The following is a 20,698-nucleotide window of genomic DNA, read 5'->3' as shown; positions in this document are numbered from 1 at the left end:
CATGATTGACGTCTAAAAAATCAAGAAAGGTATATTATGGGTGAATGTGGAATTGTACTAAATTCATCTGATCCCATGACATGAGAATTAGGAAACTACCAATAAATCTTCAAGGTAGTGGGTATAAGATAAACAGAAGCATTCATCTTCCATGCAGCAGGTAGGAAGTGTGTGGGATACATTATTGTGAATTGTGGAAGTGGAAAATAAATTTTAGGTGTGGGAAAGGTTTTATTTAGAAGGAAAATTTAGAGCTGTTTAGGAGTACATCCCTAGTCTCAGGAGGAGTATTGAGAATATCCCTCACAGTCTTCCAAGCCACTTTAAGTTCCCTAAAAAGGTCTGAGAAGGGCATGCTCAGGATGAGAACTGAATTGTTATCCATCAATCAGTCATTTGTTTTGAGCACTGACTGTGTCTAGAGCACTGTATTTAGGACTTATGCATCTCCAACAAACAACAGGAAAGGGGGCATTGTTATCTTTTGAAGGTGATAGGTTTAAAACAAATGTAAAGAATCCCTTTTTTTTCTTAAAGCAGTTAATAAAATGTGGACTTTACCTAGTAAGTAAGGCAGGCCGCAAATGTCAAAAGTCAAAGTCAAAACGTAGACAACTTAACTTCTCTGTGCCTGAGTTATCTCATCTGTAAAATGGGGATTAAAACTGTGAGCCCGATGTGGGGCAGGGACTGTGTCCAACCCAATTAGTTTGTATCTACCCCAGCAAGTAGTTAAGTGCCTGACCCAAAGTGAGTACTTAACAAATGTCATTAAAAAAAATTCATTATGTTTTTTTCGTCTTGATTTGATCTCTGATTTTGAAGATACTGTCACAGACCAATTCACTTTTAGAGACTAATGAGATTTTTCTAACCCTTTCTCTCCCACACTCCTACCTTCAGCCTCTATTTCTAAGAAATAAAAGATAAGTACTAAGAAATTACTAGGATATGATTTTACAATATAATTTTTATAGTGTATACCAAGAAAGTATATCTTGAGAACTCCAGCACAAAAATCACAAGATGGAATTTCCTTTGCTGCATATTTATTTTTATTCTTTGAGAATTGGAACATATGTTTGAACTGTTTCTGATTACCATTCTGTATTTTAAGAATTAAAGTGAAGAAAAATCCTATTTGAACTAATGCTTAGAATGTCTGACAATTTTTAATAGACTCTTCCTGATCATTTTCTAGAATATACTCTAAATTCTTTCATTATACAAAGAACTGAGAAATTTGTTTGAGGTTTCCGTATCCAGTATATATGTACAAAAATGCTATCTTTTTCCCGATAAAGAAGGCATATTTAGCCAAATCAAATAAAAGTTGAAATGTTTCTATAAAGCCCAGATGTCATGAGGACAGAATAATTTAACTTGGTCCTTCCCACTTCATTTATTTCTCTGGCAGAATTCCCAGAGTGGTCTGAAAACAACCCTAGTCGATTTATGACTTGGGCAGACTGTTATGATTTCCAGGAAAACCCCAGCAGTGCTTTAACTTTCAATAGAAGATCTCTAAAATATTTGGTTAATCTAAGAAAAATTACAAATGAAGGCTCATCTTGAGGAGGAAGTAGGATGGAGTAGGTATGGAGCACTGGACAGAGAGGAAGAGGAGCTAGACTTTCTGGCTTCTCAGGTTCATGCTGTTCTCAACTGAGGAAAGCAGGGAATATATGGCCAGTGAATTTCGTAGGTCACCCGGCTAGTTTCTGTCCAGACAAATGGTCACAAGTTCAAGAAGCAGGATCGAGCGCTTATTTCTTCTCCACTCCCACGCTTGGGAAAGCAGCCTGCCAAGCCTCAGTCAACATCCATGCAAAAGCTTTCTTTATTCCCCTGGCTACTAAAGCCAGCCTCGTTTTCCACTTCCAGTTTAACTGTCCAGTGGAAGCTTCTTGTTCTCCACTTCCCACTCATTGCCCAAAGAGGAACCTCTTGCTCTCTGCCATATCCTCATTAGCCTTAAAAGAGATGTCTTTCCCTACTTCCTCCTGCTGCTCCTTGTCCTAGAGGAGATGTTTCCTTTCCCACCTTTGCTCCAGCCGTGCATTGAGGTCCCTCTTGCTGGGTGAAGCCGATCCCTCTGCTCTAGGTTGAGGTGCAGAGGGGATGTTGGGAGCTCCCTCTCTTTGCACATACAGGGATCTGCTGAATCAGGAACTCAAAAAGCCTCTTGATCTGGAGCCTGAGCTCCATAGTATCTACAGTTCCAAGGTTCAGCTCACACCACTATGGCTAGATCTGGATCCTTGATGTCCCAACAGCACCAGTTCTTTATATGGCGGCATCGACATCACCTTATCCGTCCAGCTGCCCACCACCTCCAGGGGACTTCCTACCAGCTAGTTCATACCAGCTCTTTTGAGGGGGTACTACCCCCAGTTCTGTGGGTGTCGAAGGCTCCTAGACCCCCCTGTAGCCATCTCTTATGGATCACTGGGGATGACCCCAGTCCCACCCCATTGCCTGGTAATTTTCTGCATGGCAGCAACTATGGCTCCTGCTCCTGGGGTTGATCTGAGGTTCCCTTTCAAGAACGGGGAAGTTGAGATCCTCGTGTTCAGAGGCTTCCGGACCCCACAGATCCCCACCTCCATTAGGGCCCCCAAAATCTCCAGTAATATCAACTCAAAGTACATCCATCCAATATGGAGGTTTTTCCAGCCTGTAGCGATTCCTTTAATGGATTTGTGATATGAACTAAACCCTTTGAGCCTTCATATCCCCATTCTTAAAGTGGGTGTGGGGTTGCTTGCCCACAGGGGATTTTGTGAGAGTTGGCATTTTCTTAAAAACTCTTAATGTCTGGTTATTCCTTTTCCATAGTTAAATTGTTACATAACTGTGCAATAAAAATAATGATTGTATTAAGCACTTACTATGTGCCATGCATTGTTCTTAGCATTAAGGTAGATATAAACTAATCAGGTTGATCACAGTCCCTATCCCACATGGGGCTCAAAGTCATAATCCCCATTTTACAAATGAGGTGACTGAGGCACAGAGAAGTGAAGTGACTTGTTCAACACACTGCGGACAAGTGGAGGAGCCGGGAACAGAATCCAGGTCCTTCTGACCCCCAGGCTTGTGCTCTATCCACTAGACTATACTGCTGTTCACTTACTCTTATTTGCTTAGGTCATTGTTGGAGGTTTCATGGAGAAATGCTGTTAAAATCACAGACTGGAGTTGTATATTGTATATATGGGGATTATGAAGTCCTTTTCTAGCAAAGGACCACGGTCTCAGTTATTTCTGGGAGTCTGCCATATGAAATTCCTTGATTGGGTATTGCTTTTGGTCCCATCCTCTGAACAGAGGAGGACCAGAATAAAAGGAGCAAATTTCTTTTGTGGCTGCATCAAGTCTTAAGTCCAAATCTCCAGAGGTGGGGAAAAATAACCAACTCTCTAAAGTCCTGGCCTTGCCTAAGGATGATTTATGAAAGCAAAATGCCATTAGTCATAACACAATATATGAGGGGAATAATTTTTTAACACCCTTAAAAACGTGATAGAAACATACTATGAAACATGCACTTCATGTATTGTGCCAAGTCTTCCAAGGTGCTGTCAGTAGAATAGATAATTCAGGAGCATAAATTATCTGAAAAGGAGGGTAATGTAACCTTATTCATGAATAGGAAATATGGAAAATTGCTGGAGGAGATCTTTGTGAAAGAGGAGTCAAAGAGGGGGAAGCAGAAGACCCTTGTGTGTTTTTTTTAGGGATGGATTTGAGATTATTCAAATTTACAAGTGTTTTCTTTAGAGGAACAATTAGCTGCCTGAATTACAAAGCAGAACCTAGTAAGACATATAATATCCTAGAAATTAATCTTGAAGCTTTTGAAAGAAGTAGAGAGAATTTTGTTCAATGATGATGGTTGAAATTACCATAGCATGTGTGTTTCTCAATCGCAGGGCACAAGGGCCTTGGAATTTGGGTTTTTTTGTTTTTTTTTTTTGTTTTAGTTTCTTTGCTTTTTTCTGGCCTCATTATGTAAGTGGTAAGTCCTCGGGTAATTTGTGTTTGGAAGTAAAGGTAAAGCAAAGAAGCTTCCAAACCATTGAAATTCCAGTACATCAAAAGTCAGGATGGTGGTGATTCCTACAAGACTATGAGATTCCTAGGAGGGAGACAGCATGATATGTAACCCGTTACCTTTTATTTTACTCCAATGTGACTTTTTAATTAATAATAATTGTTAAGCACTTACTATGTGCTAGGCATTGTACTAAGTGCTAATCAGGTTGGACATACAGCTCACAGTCTTAATCTCCACTTTACAGACAAGGTATCTGAAGTAGAGAGAATTGAAGTAATTTGCCCAAAGTCACAGAGCAGATAAGTGGCAGAGCTGGAAATAGAACACAGACCCGTGCCTTATTCACTAGGCGACTCTGCTTTTTTCTTGTCCAGCCCCTTTCTTCAAGTAGACTTTTTATCAGAATGAATTTATTTCTAACAAAATTAATTTGGAAATTGTGTTATAATACTTGGACAATATGTGTTTGAGTGAGTGACTGGTTTCATACCGGGCTGTCTGTTTTTTCAGCTGCTCTGCACCCTGCCCAGTTCTACCATGGCTCTGGGTGTCTGAATATTAGGTATTTGTATTTTTAAGCCCCCAGCCTGCCTCTGCTGTTGGGCTCCCGCCATCGAGTCTCGTGGCTCAGAACTGGTTCCCGTGTTTAAGCACCTTGGATGGAAGTGCCGAACAGCTCTGGAGCGGTGGAGAAGGCCTGGGATCCCTTCTGAGGATCCGTGTGGCTGAAAAGAACAGGAGTCATGCCTCCTGTCTTCTAGTCAGAGGTGATGATCCTGGACCAAGTTGAACACTTGCCTCAGTATTGCTTTAGCTTCTTCTGCTGTACTCCTTGGTTAGCCCAAACTACAGCGCAGGGAGGAAGAACACATTAATTGTCAAAGCCACTGGGCATTCTCCCCGAAAGGCTTCACTCTCCCCTCCTCAGGCTCCACACAAATGACAGACATCACAGGCGCCCATCTGCAACTCAGTTGACAGAGCAGATATGCACCGCATTTATTTTTGGTTTTGTAATCATTATTGCTGTAATTTTTGCATTCACTATTTTTCCTGAGTGGTAGATTGAGGTATTAGCACTTTAAAATAGACATATTTAAATTTAAAAAAATTTAATTTAAATTTTAAAAGTGTTAGAGTGGTATTGTTGGCAAAGGGATGTCTTGGATTTTGAAGGGCCTGACTAGGTTGTTATTAGAGAAAAGGCAGCTCCGTCAAGTGAGTTGTGGATACCTGCTTAAACATAATCTGATACAAAATTCCTATTTGAGAACTGCTCGTAAACTGCCATTTGTAGCAGCCCTAATGTAGAGAGCTTATTTGGAGAAATGTGTGTTTGAATTTATTCCCAATATTTTTGCAGAGAAACATGAATTCAGCCACTCAAATTCTCAGTACGGTGATTTGGTCGTTGAAGAGGACATTAGCAAACTTGCAGCAGCTCTGCGGATTCAGGTTTGTTGGAATCTGTTGGAATCGTGTGTGGTAATGGACCAAACTTAGTAATTCATTTTTAGCCCATTTATCAATCAGTCGTATTTACTGAGCAGTTACTGTGTCCTGAGCGCTTGAAGAGTACAATACATTTACTCCAGTAGAGTATATTTATTTAGATGAAGAGAAGCTCTGTAAACAAAAATACAATAATACTGAAAACTAAGGCTATAGAAAGCCAGCAATACTTTTAATTGAAGAATACATTTTGTTCTACGTTTCAGTGAAAGCCAGAGCAGAGGGACACTTTTCTCTTTGCCTATTACCCTGAAGAGTATGCTTTCTCTTCCTGGTTGGGCTAGTCATGGAAAATGACTTCCCAGGGAAAGATAATGTGCATATGTGAAAAACATATTAGTGTTATGACCTTCATATTGAAGCAAAAAATAGAAACACTAACTCACCCCATTTAATATTGTAAAACAGAACTTCAGCAAGTTCTTACATCAGGTAGCTTGTGTGTGGGATTTCTGAAAATTTAGCAAGCAGGAAGGTGACCTGAGGGAGACTTGTTGCTTGTCACTCTTTTAAAATTAATTTTACCACTTTTTCTGAACCATCTCCAGTTTCTCAGCACTTGGTAGAGACCAAAACTGTATGTGAGAGCCGGGCCAGTGCATATTCTAAGTACTTTTCATACTAAGCAGAACACAAAGCTGGTTTCTGCCCTGAAGTAGATGATATTCATCTCCATTCATTGTTGAAATGCATCTTCCTGTAATCTCTTTTTGACTTTAATGTGTTCCATAATTTTTTCTTTGAGTTTTGGAATCCACTGAGGAGAGATTTTTTTTTTTCTTAGTGTATTCTGGTGTAGGTGAATAATAATTTTTGAGATGAATGTTATCTTCATACCTTTCATACCTACCAGAACTATTTTATGCCTATGGTACACTAATGCCTATATTGGCTTCAAGCCACTTAAAGCTTTTGGAGAAGTAGATTTATTAATGCTAGTACTTTAAAATATAATTTAGGAAATTAGTGGATAAATCTCGTGTCTTTGTGCTAACTTGTTCACATTTTAGTGGTGTTTTTGATACTGAGGATAGTCATTTTAACTTTCTGGAAATTTGTTAAACTGCTGTTTTTAACAACTAAGTTTTCTTTTCTCTTCCTGTAAAGAATGTTGTAAATAGTGGTAGAAGATGGCTTCGTGAACAGCAGTATAGAAGGTGGAAACTCCATTGTTTGAAACTACAGCCTCTGTCACCAGTACCCAGGTAACAATAGGCATGAGTTGTGTCATTATATTCTGAAGACCAAATCTACCAGTGTGGAACTATCAAAATAATTATTTTGTGGTTTGGGTAGATAAAAGTTACTTATCTCTAAATTATTTACACAAGTGTAATGGACTTTTTCCCCCCAAAATTAAGTCTAACAGTTTTTAGTAAGCACACCAATTTTCTTACCCTGAGAGATTTCTGCTCTTCAGGTTTAGTAGCATTGGAAACCTCATCTCAGACTATATCTTGGAAAAGATTTGCATTCTCCAGAACTGATTGTATGCCTTGCCACTTTAGTATAATATGTGTTGGTCAATTCAAAATATTTTTTTTTAATTGTGTAAATTGCCAAAATAAATTGTGCCGCTTCAAAACTGCTAGTCACTGAAGATTTTGCCCCAGGTTCAGGGTATTGTTGAAAAAATGGTCTTTAGAGAAACCATTCTGGAAAAGCATATTAACTGAGTTATGATCCCCAAGCCAGAATTTTCTTTTTACAAAATAAAAAGCTGCCTGCTGAAATCCAGATAATACAAAATGAACATAGTTCTCTTTTCAGCAGGTGAAGCAGTATCCTGGATGGGCTTCTGAGTTGAAATTTTTCAGTGGTGCCCAATTATTTTCTTGACTTGATTATCATATAATACGATATTAAATGTAAGGCCTCATCACTTTCACAGTCAGAAGGCAAATCATTAGACAATTGTATGAATTCCTTCTGAGGCTCAGAAGTCCCCTACAGGGGTCAAACTTAGGATTTTCTTTTAAAGTTATTTTGTCAGCTCTTGCACCTAACTTGATTTCTGACTCTCTTCTCAAAACCCAAAGCATCTCAAATTATTGAATAGAACCGCAGATGAGGTCATATCTCCATGCAGGAAGTATCAAGGTCCCCTTGCCTTCTGGGTGGAGTTTTCTGATTACTTTGATCGCATCAAGTTCTTTTGTGCCCTAATGGGGTCAATGACCCTCTGATTTCTTGTTTAGGTGATGAAGAGGGATGTGAGGGAAAGTTACTTCAAGTAATTCTTCCTACTGTCACAATATCAGTAGGATGACATCTGCTCAGTCTGGTGAATCACCTTGAGCTGTAGTAGTATAATCCTTCATTTTACTTTTGAGTCATCATCCACAGCTTCTATATAGATCCACCCTAGGCACTTTTCTGAAAGCCATAATTATAAATTATCTCCTTCCAAGTGGATATTTTCTATATAGAAAAACATCACAGTTCAGTTAGTGTTATCAGATCTGAGTTAGCATGCCTTTATACACAGACTCAATGCTACAAAAGTCTCTTGTTATTACTTGCTAGATAATTTGGTATGAAATTAAAGTTAATTTTCCACTCCTTACAATGGGAAAGTGCCCAACCCCTGTTTATGGAGAGTAGAAAGGTCTCACCCCCTCCCTGATTTTCCCAAAATGTCCTGACGAAATGAAAATCAACCAACCATCCTCTGGGAGCTACATTCCTGCTTTGAAACTCCAATAAGATGTGTCCGATCATTTAGGAAGCAGAAGCAGAGGTATGCGACACCTACCACAGCACATGGAGAATCTTTAGAGAAGCAGTGTGGCTCAGTGAAAAAAGCATAGACTTTGGAGTCAGGTCGTGGGTTCAAATACTGATTCTGCCAATTGTCTGCTATGTGACTTTGGGCAAGTCACTTAACTTCTCTGGGCCTCAGTTCCCTCATCTTGTAAAATGGGGATGAAGACTGTGAGCCCCACATGGGACAACCTGATCACCTTGTAACCTCCCCAGCGCTTAGAATAGTGCTTTGCACATAGTAAGTGCTTAATAAATGCCATTATTATTATTATTATACATGTTGTGATGGCAGACTTTACCCCTGCTGCTTTGTGCCCTTTCCTTTCACATACCTTGTAAGAATTTGCAGCAGATCTACCCATAGACAGAAAGCAGCAGTAGTAGTAGTAGTAGTAATAGTGTTTATTAAGCACTTATTCTTGCCAAACACTATACTAAATGCTTGTATTCCTTGTACTCTGTCTTCTGACCCTGTCATTCTATGGTAACAACCCTCTGTAAGGTCATCAGTTACCTCCTTCTTGCCAAATTCAGTGGCCTCTATTCCATCCTAATGCTCAACCTCTCAACTACCTTCTACGCGGTGGACTAATCCTTTCTCCTGAAAGTATTGTCTAATCTTGGCTTCACTGAACTCCTGGTTTTCCTCCTATCTCTAGCCACCCTTTCTCAGTCTCTTTCACCAGCTCCTCCTTTGTCTCTACCCTCTAACAGTGGGGGTTCTTGAAGGCTCAGTTCTGGGCCCCTTCTAATTCTCCATCTGTATCCACTCCCTTGGAGGACCTAATTCTCTCATGGCTTCAACTGCAATTTCTATGTGGATGATACTCAAACCTACTTATCCAGTCCCTAACTTCTTCTTCTCTGCAGTCTTAAATTTCCTCCTACTTTCAGGACATCTCTGCCTGGATGACCTGTTGCCACCCCGAATTTAACATGTCCAAAACAAGAGCTCCTCATCTTCTCACCCAAACCCTTTCCCGTCCTCCCCACACCCTCCGTCTCTTCCATCATTGGAGACAACTTCATCATCGTCTCCCTGTCATAAGCTTATAACTGTGGTGTTATTCTTGACTCATCTCTCTCATTCAGTCTGTCACCAAATCATGTCATTACCTTCACAACATCCCTAAAACTGCCCTTTCTTCTCCAACCAGACTGCTACTATTCTGATGAAAGTTATTTATCCTATCACACTACTACTGATTCAACCTCTTTGCTTGCCTCCTGTCTTTCCCCACTCCAGTCCATTCTTCACATTTCTGCCAGATCATTTTTTTTTTTTTAAATGTTGCAGCCTGTGCCTCTCCAGTATTCAGGAACCTCCAATGGTTACTCATCCACCTCCGCATCAAACAGAAATTCCTCACCATTGATTTTGACACTCTGCCAGCTCTCCCCCTTCTATTATACCCCACTGATCTTCTACAATCCGGCCTATATACCTTGTTTTTATAATGTCAACCTACTCACGGTATCTCGATGTAGCCTTTCTCACCGCTGACCCCTTGCCCATGTCCTCTCTAGAACAGAATTCTCTCATCTTACATTCCCTCACTTTTCATCTATGGCAGACCACCTTTCTCCCCACCTTCAAAGCCATCCTAAAATCACATCTCTTCCAAGAGGCCCTCTCTGAATAAACTCCCATTTCCCTTCCCTTTTGCATCTTCAAAGACCTTGGATGTGTATTTTTTTAAGCTCTTGATATTCATTCCACCCTCAGCCCCACAGCAGTACTATACATATCCTCATACCCTACTATGTCCCCTATGTGTAATTTATTTCAATGTCTGTCTCTGTCTTTAGATTGTAAGCTCCTTGTGGGCAGGGATCATTTCTACCAACTCTATTGTATTTTCCTTTCTCAAGTGCTTAGTTCATTGCTTTCCTAGCAGTAAGTGTTGAATAAATAGCATTGATTGAATTCAAAGATAGAAAGCAGACACAGTCCCAATCCTTCAGGGGGCTTTCAGTGTAAGAAAAAAAATGAGAGAAAGCGACTGGAGACAGATACATCAAATGTGATGAAACAGTAAAACACAAAGACAAATAAAAACAAAATCATCAAGATCCTGTGGTTAGAAGAGCAGAATTTCAGGCACCTAGTGGCTTGGAGTCAAGGCATACGATAGCCACAAGACTGCTTTCTACAGCAGCTGCCAGTCTTATTTCTGGGGTTTTGTGGAGGCTTTGTGCTGTGAATGCTTTTCTCTTGTCCCCTGGAGTGGTGGAAAGCAGGATTTGATGCTGTCTCCTGATGGCATGGAGAACAGATGGTGATGCTTCCGAGAGAAGCAATATGGCTAGGTATCCGAGAGAGACAGCTTTTATCCTTGGCCAGGGCACGGTGACACTTGGTTTTTGGGATGCAGGTGGCAGATACCGATTTCTGTGCTCAGCCACAGTGGAAAGTATTATGTGGGAAATTGCATGACCTCTTCACTTCTATTTCTGAAAGTTTGACTCTCCCATTTAGGTTTTGCCATTGTAGTTCTCTGACATCTCATTCCTACCTTCTTAAAGGGGCCCATGAATCCGGAACAGTGTTTTTCCCAATTGTCTAATTGGTTGTGCCATTGCACCCACATTTCCCAAATGAAAGTATTTTATTCATGACATGACCCAAGATGTGTAAATAGTTGTCATAACTCAAAAGTACTTGAAGCTCAAACTGACTGGAGAACACTTGGGCACACTGCCTATGGTTATGCATGTGTGTGATTAGGAAAATATTCTGAAATATACTTTGGGATTTGAAAAGTGAGAGAGAAAAGAAGCATAGATACAAACCAAAAGGGACATTCCAGTTTCACATTCTTGAATAGCTGGCGCATATGACTAGCCATTATAAAATCATTGTGTAATATTGTGGGCCCAATTAATGGTTAAAGAACAGTTTGCTGCAGCATATTCCTGTTATTGAAAATATGAGGTGTTTGTGGTTTTTTAAAGAGGCAAAAATACAACATCATGTTCTAGCACTTAATTTAGGTGCCAGTAATGTACAATAATTAATTGGAAGTTTCATAATGCCTGTAATAATTTTGTCATATAATTTTTAGTTATTTGAGCACTAGTGTCGACCACCTAAGCTTAGAGGTCTCCTCCTATTTGTTTTTTGATTCTTTACAGCGATATTGAGATTTCCAGAGGACAGAGTCCAAAAGCTGTTGATGTGCTTGCCAAGGAGATAGGATTGCTTGCAGATGAAATCGAAATCTATGGTCAGAGCAAAGCCAAAGTACGTTTGTCCCTGTTAGAAAGGTTAAAGGATCAAGCAGATGGAAAATACGTTTTGGTTGCTGGGTAAGAAACTACATTTAACTCTATTTTTTAAACCATAAATGTATCCCAAACACTGTCACAGCTTTTCACTTGTGGGGACTTTGTGTTTGTTCTCTTTCAAGTTTGGAAGCACTGTGAGCATTTCTTTCTTCTCTTTGATTCTTCTTCCACAAATATAACACTGCTACAGAAAATCAGGCTTCATGTTGATCAAAAGTCATGTGATTTTTGTTTTGTTTTACCTATTCCCAAATTACTCAGAAAATCAGGAAAGCTATTTGCCTGCTTGTGGACTCATGGATTCTGAATGTAAATTGCTTTACAATTTACAAAGAGTAAATTAAATAGGCAAAATGATACCTATGTTCTTCTTTTAAAGGAAACCTGGATGCTGGGAAGTCTGTTATGTTCTGAGAAATAATTTTCCTATAATAGTTGGGGTTATACATCTCCCTACCTTTGCACAATTTCAGTAATATATCAACAGATACATGTGCTTAGTACAGTGCTCTGAACATAGTGGGCACTCAATAATTACAATTGATTGATCATCCATAGCATTTAATAAATGCCTTAGTATTGAACACTGTACTAAGCTGTTGGGAGAGTACAATAGAGTTCAGAGATAGGATCCATGTCCTCAAGGACCTTACCATCTAGTGGGGTAGAAAGACACAAGTAAGGTGGGTTATAGAGTATAGAAGATGTAACTTATATATAGCTTTAATTCTATTTGTTCTGATGATTTTGACACCTGTCTACATGTTTTGTTTTGTTGTCTGCCTCCCCCTTCTAGACTGTAAGCCTGTTGTTGGGTAGGGACCATCTCTATATGTTGCCAACTTGTATTTCCCAAGCGCTTAGTACAGTGCTCTGCACACAGTAAGCGCTCAATAAATACGATTGAATGAGTGAATGAATGAACTTAAGTGATAGAGGAGCTCTGATAATTTAAGGCCTTCACTAGACACAGCTGAAGTGGCTGTTGGGGGTTACAAGTTGGAGGATACAAGTTGGGAAGATTAGAGTTTAGTCAGGAAAGGCCTTCTAAGGGGAGATAGAAGGATTTTGAGTGAAGAGAAGGATGTGGTTTGGTGAAGTGGAAGTGAAACTGCAGTTTCAGGCAGGGGATTGACATGAGTCAATCTCCTCAATGAGTCAGTGAGCTCGAAGAACCGAGATGGGTGAGCCATTAGATGTACTTAGAATGACTGCAGAGGGCAGAATAAGGCAGTGAGTTATGAGACAGCCAATTGCTAGAGTGCCTTGAAATTATTGGCTTTTTTTTTTTTGATGTGGAGGCTGTGGGAAGCCATTGGAAGTTTTTGAGTAGTGGAGTGTTATGCTTTCATCAGCATTTTAGAATGATTTGTACAGCTGCATATAAAACAGAACCTTATAGTCAGTCTATTAATCTGAGTACAAGTGGTTGTACAGGTTAAGGATGGGTCAGACCTGTCTCGAGGTTGATACTTGAAATTATGAAATACTATGATTTTAGAGGAAAAGTTCCAAAAGTGTTTGCACTTAAATATTTGAACAGCAAGTATAACCATTCATGTGGGGGTGGTGGGGGTGCTCGCCTGAGAGCCTGCTTGTCTGTCTGGTTGCTTCTTTTAACAAAAGGCTTGATTGTTTGAAGATCCCAGCTGGCATAGAGTATCATATTAATATGTAGTGTAGGTTCTCTTTTTTTAGACCTCCAGAGGTTTTCCCACCAAAGTAATTTCTCGTATAAATTGAATGCAAAGCAGGAAGGCAAAGCATAAATGTATTTACATGATTTTTTTTAAGACTGTGTTGTGGAAATTATTTTCTTCTTGCTAGGAAACTGGTGACCCTGCAGTTCAAGGGAAATTGAAGAATATAAAGAAAAACTATGTATCAGCTCTGTTATTTTTACTACAGCATTTTAAAAGAAAGTTTGGAGAAGACTTATATTGACCCTCTAAGGGCCAGTGAGATATGAGTCTTGAAATTCATTCTTTCTAGAAGGTCGAAAGTTGATGGAGGTCATAAAGGTTATAGAAAAGGCTTATAATCTCATTCCATCCATACTTAAAATAGACCACTGGAGCTAAAGTTAGACATTTTTAAACATTGTTAAAATTTAAACATTAGAATCAAGCAAATCAGTAGTGGAAATCATGGAAATGCAGATTAAATTTTACAGAGGTTTCAACAAAAATATCTGAGCCAACAGAAAAATTTTAAAGTGTTTGCTTTACTTTAACGGTTACCATCACTCATCTGACAGAATGTCTTAATGATAAATATTAACTGATCTTCAGAGCAAAAGGTATTTACTTTCCCCAAACAGCTCATCGAAGTGTGAGACCATTGGGCAGACAGTTGTTGGTTCTTCCAGGAAGATAATTCACACTAAATGTATCATGTTTGTGTTTTCAAAAATGAAAGTAGGGAACAGATTTTTGAGGGATTTTACCACTGGTATTTCCAAAGTGTAGGCACACTACATTGAACAATTGATATTATAAATAAATTGTATGCTATCGATTATTTAATTACAGTAATGCCTGTCTCTCCCTCTAGACTGTAAGCTCGTTGTGGGTAGGGAATATGTTTACCATCTTTGCTGTATTGTACTCTTGGGAGCTCTTAGTATGATGCTCTGCACACAGTAAGTATTTAATAAATACCATTGATGATAATGTGTGCAATATTTAAAGTTCCCATCTGTCAGAATTATCTATCCTAATAGTTAATTTGTTGTGTTTCTGACCCCACTATTTTGGAAGTATAAACCTTACTGAGAAACCTATGAAGTATTTTAATATTTAATGGCATTTATTGAGTGTTTACTATATACAGAACATTTCTCTAAATGTCTGGGGACTATAATGCAATAGAATTGATGGACACAATCTCTGCTGACCAAGAATTTTACAGTCTATAGGGGAAGACAGATATTAAAATAAATTACCAAAAGGATAAATAAAAGTATAAGGGTATATACTTTAAATACTGGGGATGGGGTGGATATCAAGTGCTAGAGTTATAGATCCAAGTTGAATATATAGTCATTCAAGTGTGATATTAGTGTGATATTTCATGTTGGATAAATAATCTAGTTTGTAGATCATTTTTGACACAAAGTAAGTGAATTATGATACTACCTCAGTAGAGTTCTTTGTTTTTAGTCTTGGTTTTTGTCTTTTATTTCTGGAATCCAAAGGATTTGTCTAGTAATTTAAAGGAGAGACATTCATGTCATCTAGTGGTTCATCTACAAGATGTCATGCTGACTGGGACAGTGACCCCAGAGGGATGTCAAGTAATTATAACCAGTAATGTTTATGTGAGGCAATAACATTTGGAGTGTGACATATACTAATCCTTACTTAATATGTGTATTTGAAGATCAACAGCTGCTATAAAGTGTGTGTGTATGTCTGTCTTAAGACCAATAGTCATATATGTTTCCCTCAGCAGAAAAATTTTCCATATTTCTCTGACTTTAAATAACAGTCGCTTTAGAAATTATGCTGCTCAAATACAGTGAAAGATGTATTTACATCTAAGAGTTTCTGAGGCATTTCGCTATCTACAGAAAGAACTTAGTACAGTGCCTGGCACCTAGAACGTGCTTCACAAATGCCATTTTTTTAAAACCCTAAAATATTAAGGAAAAAACAACATTGCTGGTGGAGAGAGAAATTTCCCAAAATAATCTATGTGGTATTTATTTTAAGTAAAAAAGCTAATAGAGTGCCTGGTCTTTAAATAATTGGATTCTTGAAATATTTCCTCTGAATCGTCTCAGAACACAGGTATGACAATTTCTGAAGACGTCTAACCCGCGTGGAAATTTGACATGGGTGAGCCATTAGACTTGACTTGAATAAACAACCTGTTATATCATTTATTGAACCACTACTAGATATTTACATTTGTTTTGCTGCTGCACCTAGGGTTTTTTGACAAAGAAATAATTCAGTGCAACAGCAATTTAAGCATTCTCTAATTGCAGAAATAAACTTTTGCTTAAAATTTTATTTATTGGACAAAACAACATAATAGTGTAATTTCAAAAAAAGCTTATTTTGAATGAGCTGGGGCTAACTTAGTGTTTGATAATCCTACACACCAGTTGAGTCATCTGTATTTCATCAGCTACACATTTTATGGCATTTACACCTACACATTATTCTGTGTGCTCTGTCTGACAGAATGAAAAGAACTGGGAATTGTGTAGGGAAATTTGCCAGCAGAATCTAAAGGACTCTAGAATTATACATATTTTCCCAATTATTCTTGAGAAAAAGAATTTGGCTTGAGGAATGGGTGTAATAGTGTAGCTAAAGCATGTTTTCTGTAACCAATTGCATTGTGTATTCCCGTAACTATAAAAGAGTGCCTGTAACTTTGCGTTTTTGTTTCCTGTAGCCTATTTAAACAGATTCATTTGAATTTTTATTTTTATTTTTTGGTTTGGTAGAAGTTCCCCATTAGAGAGAACTCCAACTTGAAATGATTTTGCAAAGTTTTTGAGGTACTGAGTTATCTATTTTATCTCCATTGTATCACATGGTCACATGGGTTAAAACCACAACGGTTGAACTTGGAAAGTACCAGAGCCATTGAACTTTTAAGGCTTCGGGCTTAAATTGAACCCCAAGGTTGAGTAATGGAAATTCAAACTCAAAGGCCACCAGGTCTTCAGGACATTATGAGTTCAGTTGATATTCTTGGGAATATCTCAAACTCATGAAGCCTTCTGAGACTGAATGTATTTAGCTCCTCCCTAAAAAAAGTTTTATGTGAATGGTTAGGTAGAAAAAAAATATTGTTAAATTGAGAAACCAGTGGTAAAGATTTTCATGAGTGATTTTGGCCTGAATTTTATCTTTAAAGTCATTGATGTATTATTGTTTAAGTACACAGCAGTTTTAATTTGTTCTCCTATCCCCACCACTTCACTTATTTCAACAGGAAGGAAAGCAATTTCACTTCCAACTTAATTATTGTTTATAGTTCACAGACAAAAATTAATCTATTTCAGAGCCTGACCAGGAAGTATTATTACTTGAAAGGTGTTACCTGATATTTGCTCCCCCAAATAGTAAAACTTTGGAAGACCACAGTTCTATTAGAGGTAGATGGACATTTGATTAATGGTTCCCACCTTTTCCTCTGTTATGTCAGTTTATTAGGTTGATTTCCTACAGATATCTACCTTCTTTCCCCTGACCTTTCAATAGCCTTCTCCCACAATACTCTCCCTCACACTTGGGTTTTCTTTGCTGCTCTGTTTTGGTTTTGAATCAAAACTACATTTGATCAGTCGGTGGTATTTATTCAGCACTTACTGTGTGCAGAACACTGAACCAAATGCTTGAAAGAGTATTCATTCAATTGTATTTATTGAGCACTTTGTGCAGAGCACTGTACTAAGTGCTTGGGAAGTACAAATTGACAACATATAGAGACGGTCCCTACCCAGCAACGGGCTCACAGTCTAGAAGGGGAAGACAGACAACAAAACAAGTAGACAGGTGTCAATACAAGTACAGTATAACATTTGGTTGACATGTTACAGATATGTATATGTGCTGTGCAGTTGAAGGCTACAAATCCAAGTGCAAGGGTGACACAGGAGAGAGAGGAAATAAGGGAAATCAAGGCATAGGGAAAGATTCTTGGAATAAATGTTACTTTAATAAGGTTTTGAAGGTGGGGAGAGTTGTTCTCCATTGGAAATAAAGAAGGAGGGAGTTCTAAACCAGAGGCAGGACATGGGCAAGGGCTCAGCCGTGAGAGAGCTGAGATTGAGGTACAGTGAGCAGATTGAGGTTTGAGGAATGAAATGAATGTGCTAGCTTGTAGAAGATAGGAGGGGACAAATTAATTGATTGCTTTAAAGCCAATAATGAGGAGTTTCTATTTTAGAGGTGAAAGGACAAGCATTAGAGGTTCTTGAAGAGTAGGGAAACATGGATTGAAGCATATTTTTTTAGAAAAAGATTCGTGCAGCAGAATGAAGAATGGACTGGAGTGGGGAAAGGGAGGAGGCAAAGAAGTTCTTGCCATAGTAAGGCAGATTAGTATAAGTGCTTGGATCAGCATAATAGCAGTTGGGATGGAGAGGAAAGCATAGTTTTTAGTGACAATATGAAGGTACAATCGACAGGATTTGGTGAAATTGAATATTGGGTTGAATGAGAGGTGAGTTGATCTAACAAGATTACAGTCTTGTTAGACAGGGAGGATGGTCGTGCCATGTACAGTGATGGGAAAGTCACAAGGGACAGCGCTTGGTTGTGAAGGTGAGGAGTTCTGTTTTGGACATGTTTAAGTTTGAGGTATTGGCAGGACATTCATTCATTCATTCAGTCGTATTTATTGAGGGCTTACTGCGTGCAGAGCACTGTACTAAGCGCTGGGGAAGTACAAGTTGGCAACATATAGAGACGGTCCCTACCCAACAGTGGGCTCACAGTCTAGAAGGGGGAGACAGGCAACAAAACAAAACATTAACAAAATAAAATAGTAAATATGTACAAGTAAAATAAATAGAGTAATAAATCTGTGCATTTAAACAGGTGCTGTGGGGAGGGGAAGGAGGTAGGGCGGGGGGGATGGGGAGTGGGAGAGGAAGGAGGGGGCTCAGTCTGGGAAGGAGGGGTAGAGATGTCCTGAGGGCAGGAGAAAATGCAAGATTCCGGAGAAGGAGAGAGGTCAGGGCTGGAGATGTATATTTGGGAGTCATCCACATAGAAATGACAGTTAAAGCCATGGGAGCAAATGATTTCTCCAAGGGAGTGAGTGGAGGTGAAGAATAAAAGGAGACCCAGAACTGAGCCTAAAGGGACACCCACATTTAGAGGGTAGATGGCAGAGGAGGAGCCCACAAAGGAGACTGAAAGTATGGACGAGAGAGGTAGTAGGAGACCTGGAGAGAACAGTTTCAGTGAAACCAAGGTTTGATAATGTTTCCAGGAAAAGGAGGTGGTCAACAGTGTTGAAGGCATCTAAGAGGTCGAGGAGCATTAGGATGGAGTAGAGGCTGTTGGATTTGGCAAAAAGGAGATCATTGGTGATCTTTGAGAGAACAGTTTCTGTGGAGTTAAAGAGGGTGGAAGCCAGATTGGGTGAGGATCAAGGATAGAGATGGAGGAGAGGAAGTGGAGGCAATGGATGTCGACAACTTGTTCAAGGAAGTTGGAGAGGAATGGTAGGAGGGAGATGGGAAAATAACTGGAAGGAGTCGTGGGGTCAAGGGAAGTTTTTTTTAGGATTGACGAACACGAGCATGTTCGAAAGCAGTGAGGAATAAGCCATTGATGAGTGCACTGCTGAATATGGCTGTCATAGGGAAGAAGGGAGGGGACAGGCATTTTGATAAGGTGCAGAGGGGTGATGGGGGTCGGAGGTGCAGATGGAGGGGGTGGATTTTGAAAGGAGGCAGGGGATCTCTTGAGATACTGCTGGCAAAGATGGGAAAGTTGAAGAAGGGGCAGGTGGATGAAGGGAGATTTAGAGTAGTAGGGAACATTTTAGGGATTCCATGCCTGATAGTTTAAATTTTAACAATAAAGTATGTAGCCAGGTCAGTAGATTGGGGAGCAGGTGGTTAGGGATTTTGGGGAGGGAGTTTAGCATCAGAAACAACTGGTGAGATCAGTGGCCATGGGAGTCAGTAAAGGATGGCGAAATAATGTTGCTATGGGGGGGTGGGGGGAAGGGAAGAGTTAAAACAGGCAAGTATGGATTTGTGATTCATTCATTCATTCAGTCGTATTTATTGAGCGCTTACTGCGTGCAGAGCACTGTACTAAGCGCTTGGGAAGTACAAGTTGGCAAAATATAGAGACAGTCCCTACCCAACAGCGGGCTCATGGTCAGCCTGATATCTGCATTTCCCACCAGCAGTGATCTGCAGCTCATGCACAGAGCGAAGCAAGTGTACTGTGAAGGTGATTAGTGCCGGTCAAAAGATCCGGGGTCCCTGTGGGGGAACAGAGCATGTTTGCAGGGGTGGGAGTGTGTGGGAGAGAAGACAGGTGAGGAGGTTATAGTCAGAAGAATTTCAGAGCTGGTGAAGCTAGAGATTGAACCCTAACTAGAGATGATGAGATCAAATGGGTGAGTTGGTGGGTGTTTGGATACTAAATGCAATTAGCTAAGTTAGTTGAGGAACCTGCCTGAGATCTGGGCCCCATGAAGCTTAGCTTTAGAATTGTGTTGTGGCGTTCCATATTCTGTTCAACCTGAAGTTTGAAAATCTTTCTCACATATTTTTAATGCATGTACTTTTTATAGGGTTTTTTTAAGAATTCATAAATATAAGAACGGAGTGATTACTGGAGATCATGTAAAACACATTGAATTTCTGTTATTCATTTAGTTCGGTTCTTTATTTATGAAGAAAAATGGCATTTTTGTGCATTTAATCCTTTCAGAATTGTATTGAATTGTAATAACTTGCAAAACTTCCAAGAGCCAGAGAGAGTAAGATGTTTCTAATTAAGAGTTGGCTATTTAACCAAAGTATAGAAAGAGGTCACTATCTAGGCGTATCCTGTCTTGGCTGTCTTTGGCACGAGTGTTAGCAGTTCCTTGGGAATGAAAATGTAATCCTTAATGTCACATAGCTTAAGTAAACCTCTTATTTCACTGCAAACAGTGAAGACCCCACAAATTTACATTGTTAGGGATTTAAACTGCTATGGCTTTGGCATGACTTTCTTCACGGAGCTGGTCCGGTCACATTGGGAACACGCATGGACTCTGACCATTTGTATTCAGGCTGTGTATAAATAAGCAGTTTAATCAAAGAAGAGCAGAGGGATCCTTGTCTAAATTCACATTATTTTCTACTGTAGCACTTTTCCATGCAAAAGATATGATCCCAAATGTTAGGCAACTGTTTCTTATACATTTAGAACCTTTCTTCCTTTCCTTCCTACTTCCTACCTTAAAGGATTTAAATAGAGTCCAAGGAGAAGTTACCACTCTCACAAATCTTATCTTTGGTTATCAGTTCAATTGGTCACTAATATTAACTGAGAACCTATTGTGTGCTGATAATTAGTAGAAGTGATCTAGTCA

General features: G+C 39.3%; 1 protein-coding gene across 1 annotated transcript in view; it reads left to right on the top strand.

The window, feature by feature from the left end:
• Positions 1 to 20,698, top strand: part of MTHFD1L (methylenetetrahydrofolate dehydrogenase (NADP+ dependent) 1 like) — a 188,189-nt gene that overhangs the window by 43,374 nt on the left and 124,117 nt on the right. Inside the window, exons 9-11 of the mRNA XM_038766913.1 lie at positions 5,424 to 5,515; positions 6,680 to 6,777; positions 11,474 to 11,647. Of these exons, the coding sequence (XP_038622841.1) occupies positions 5,424 to 5,515; positions 6,680 to 6,777; positions 11,474 to 11,647 (364 nt within the window). The remainder of the gene's footprint in view (positions 1 to 5,423; positions 5,516 to 6,679; positions 6,778 to 11,473; positions 11,648 to 20,698) is intronic.

Source organism: Tachyglossus aculeatus, chromosome 2 (genome assembly GCF_015852505.1).
Source record: "Tachyglossus aculeatus isolate mTacAcu1 chromosome 2, mTacAcu1.pri, whole genome shotgun sequence".
Taxonomy (NCBI): Eukaryota; Metazoa; Chordata; class Mammalia; order Monotremata; family Tachyglossidae; genus Tachyglossus; species Tachyglossus aculeatus.
Note: the sequence above shows the minus strand (reverse complement) of the source record. Positions and strands in the feature narration are given on the sequence as shown.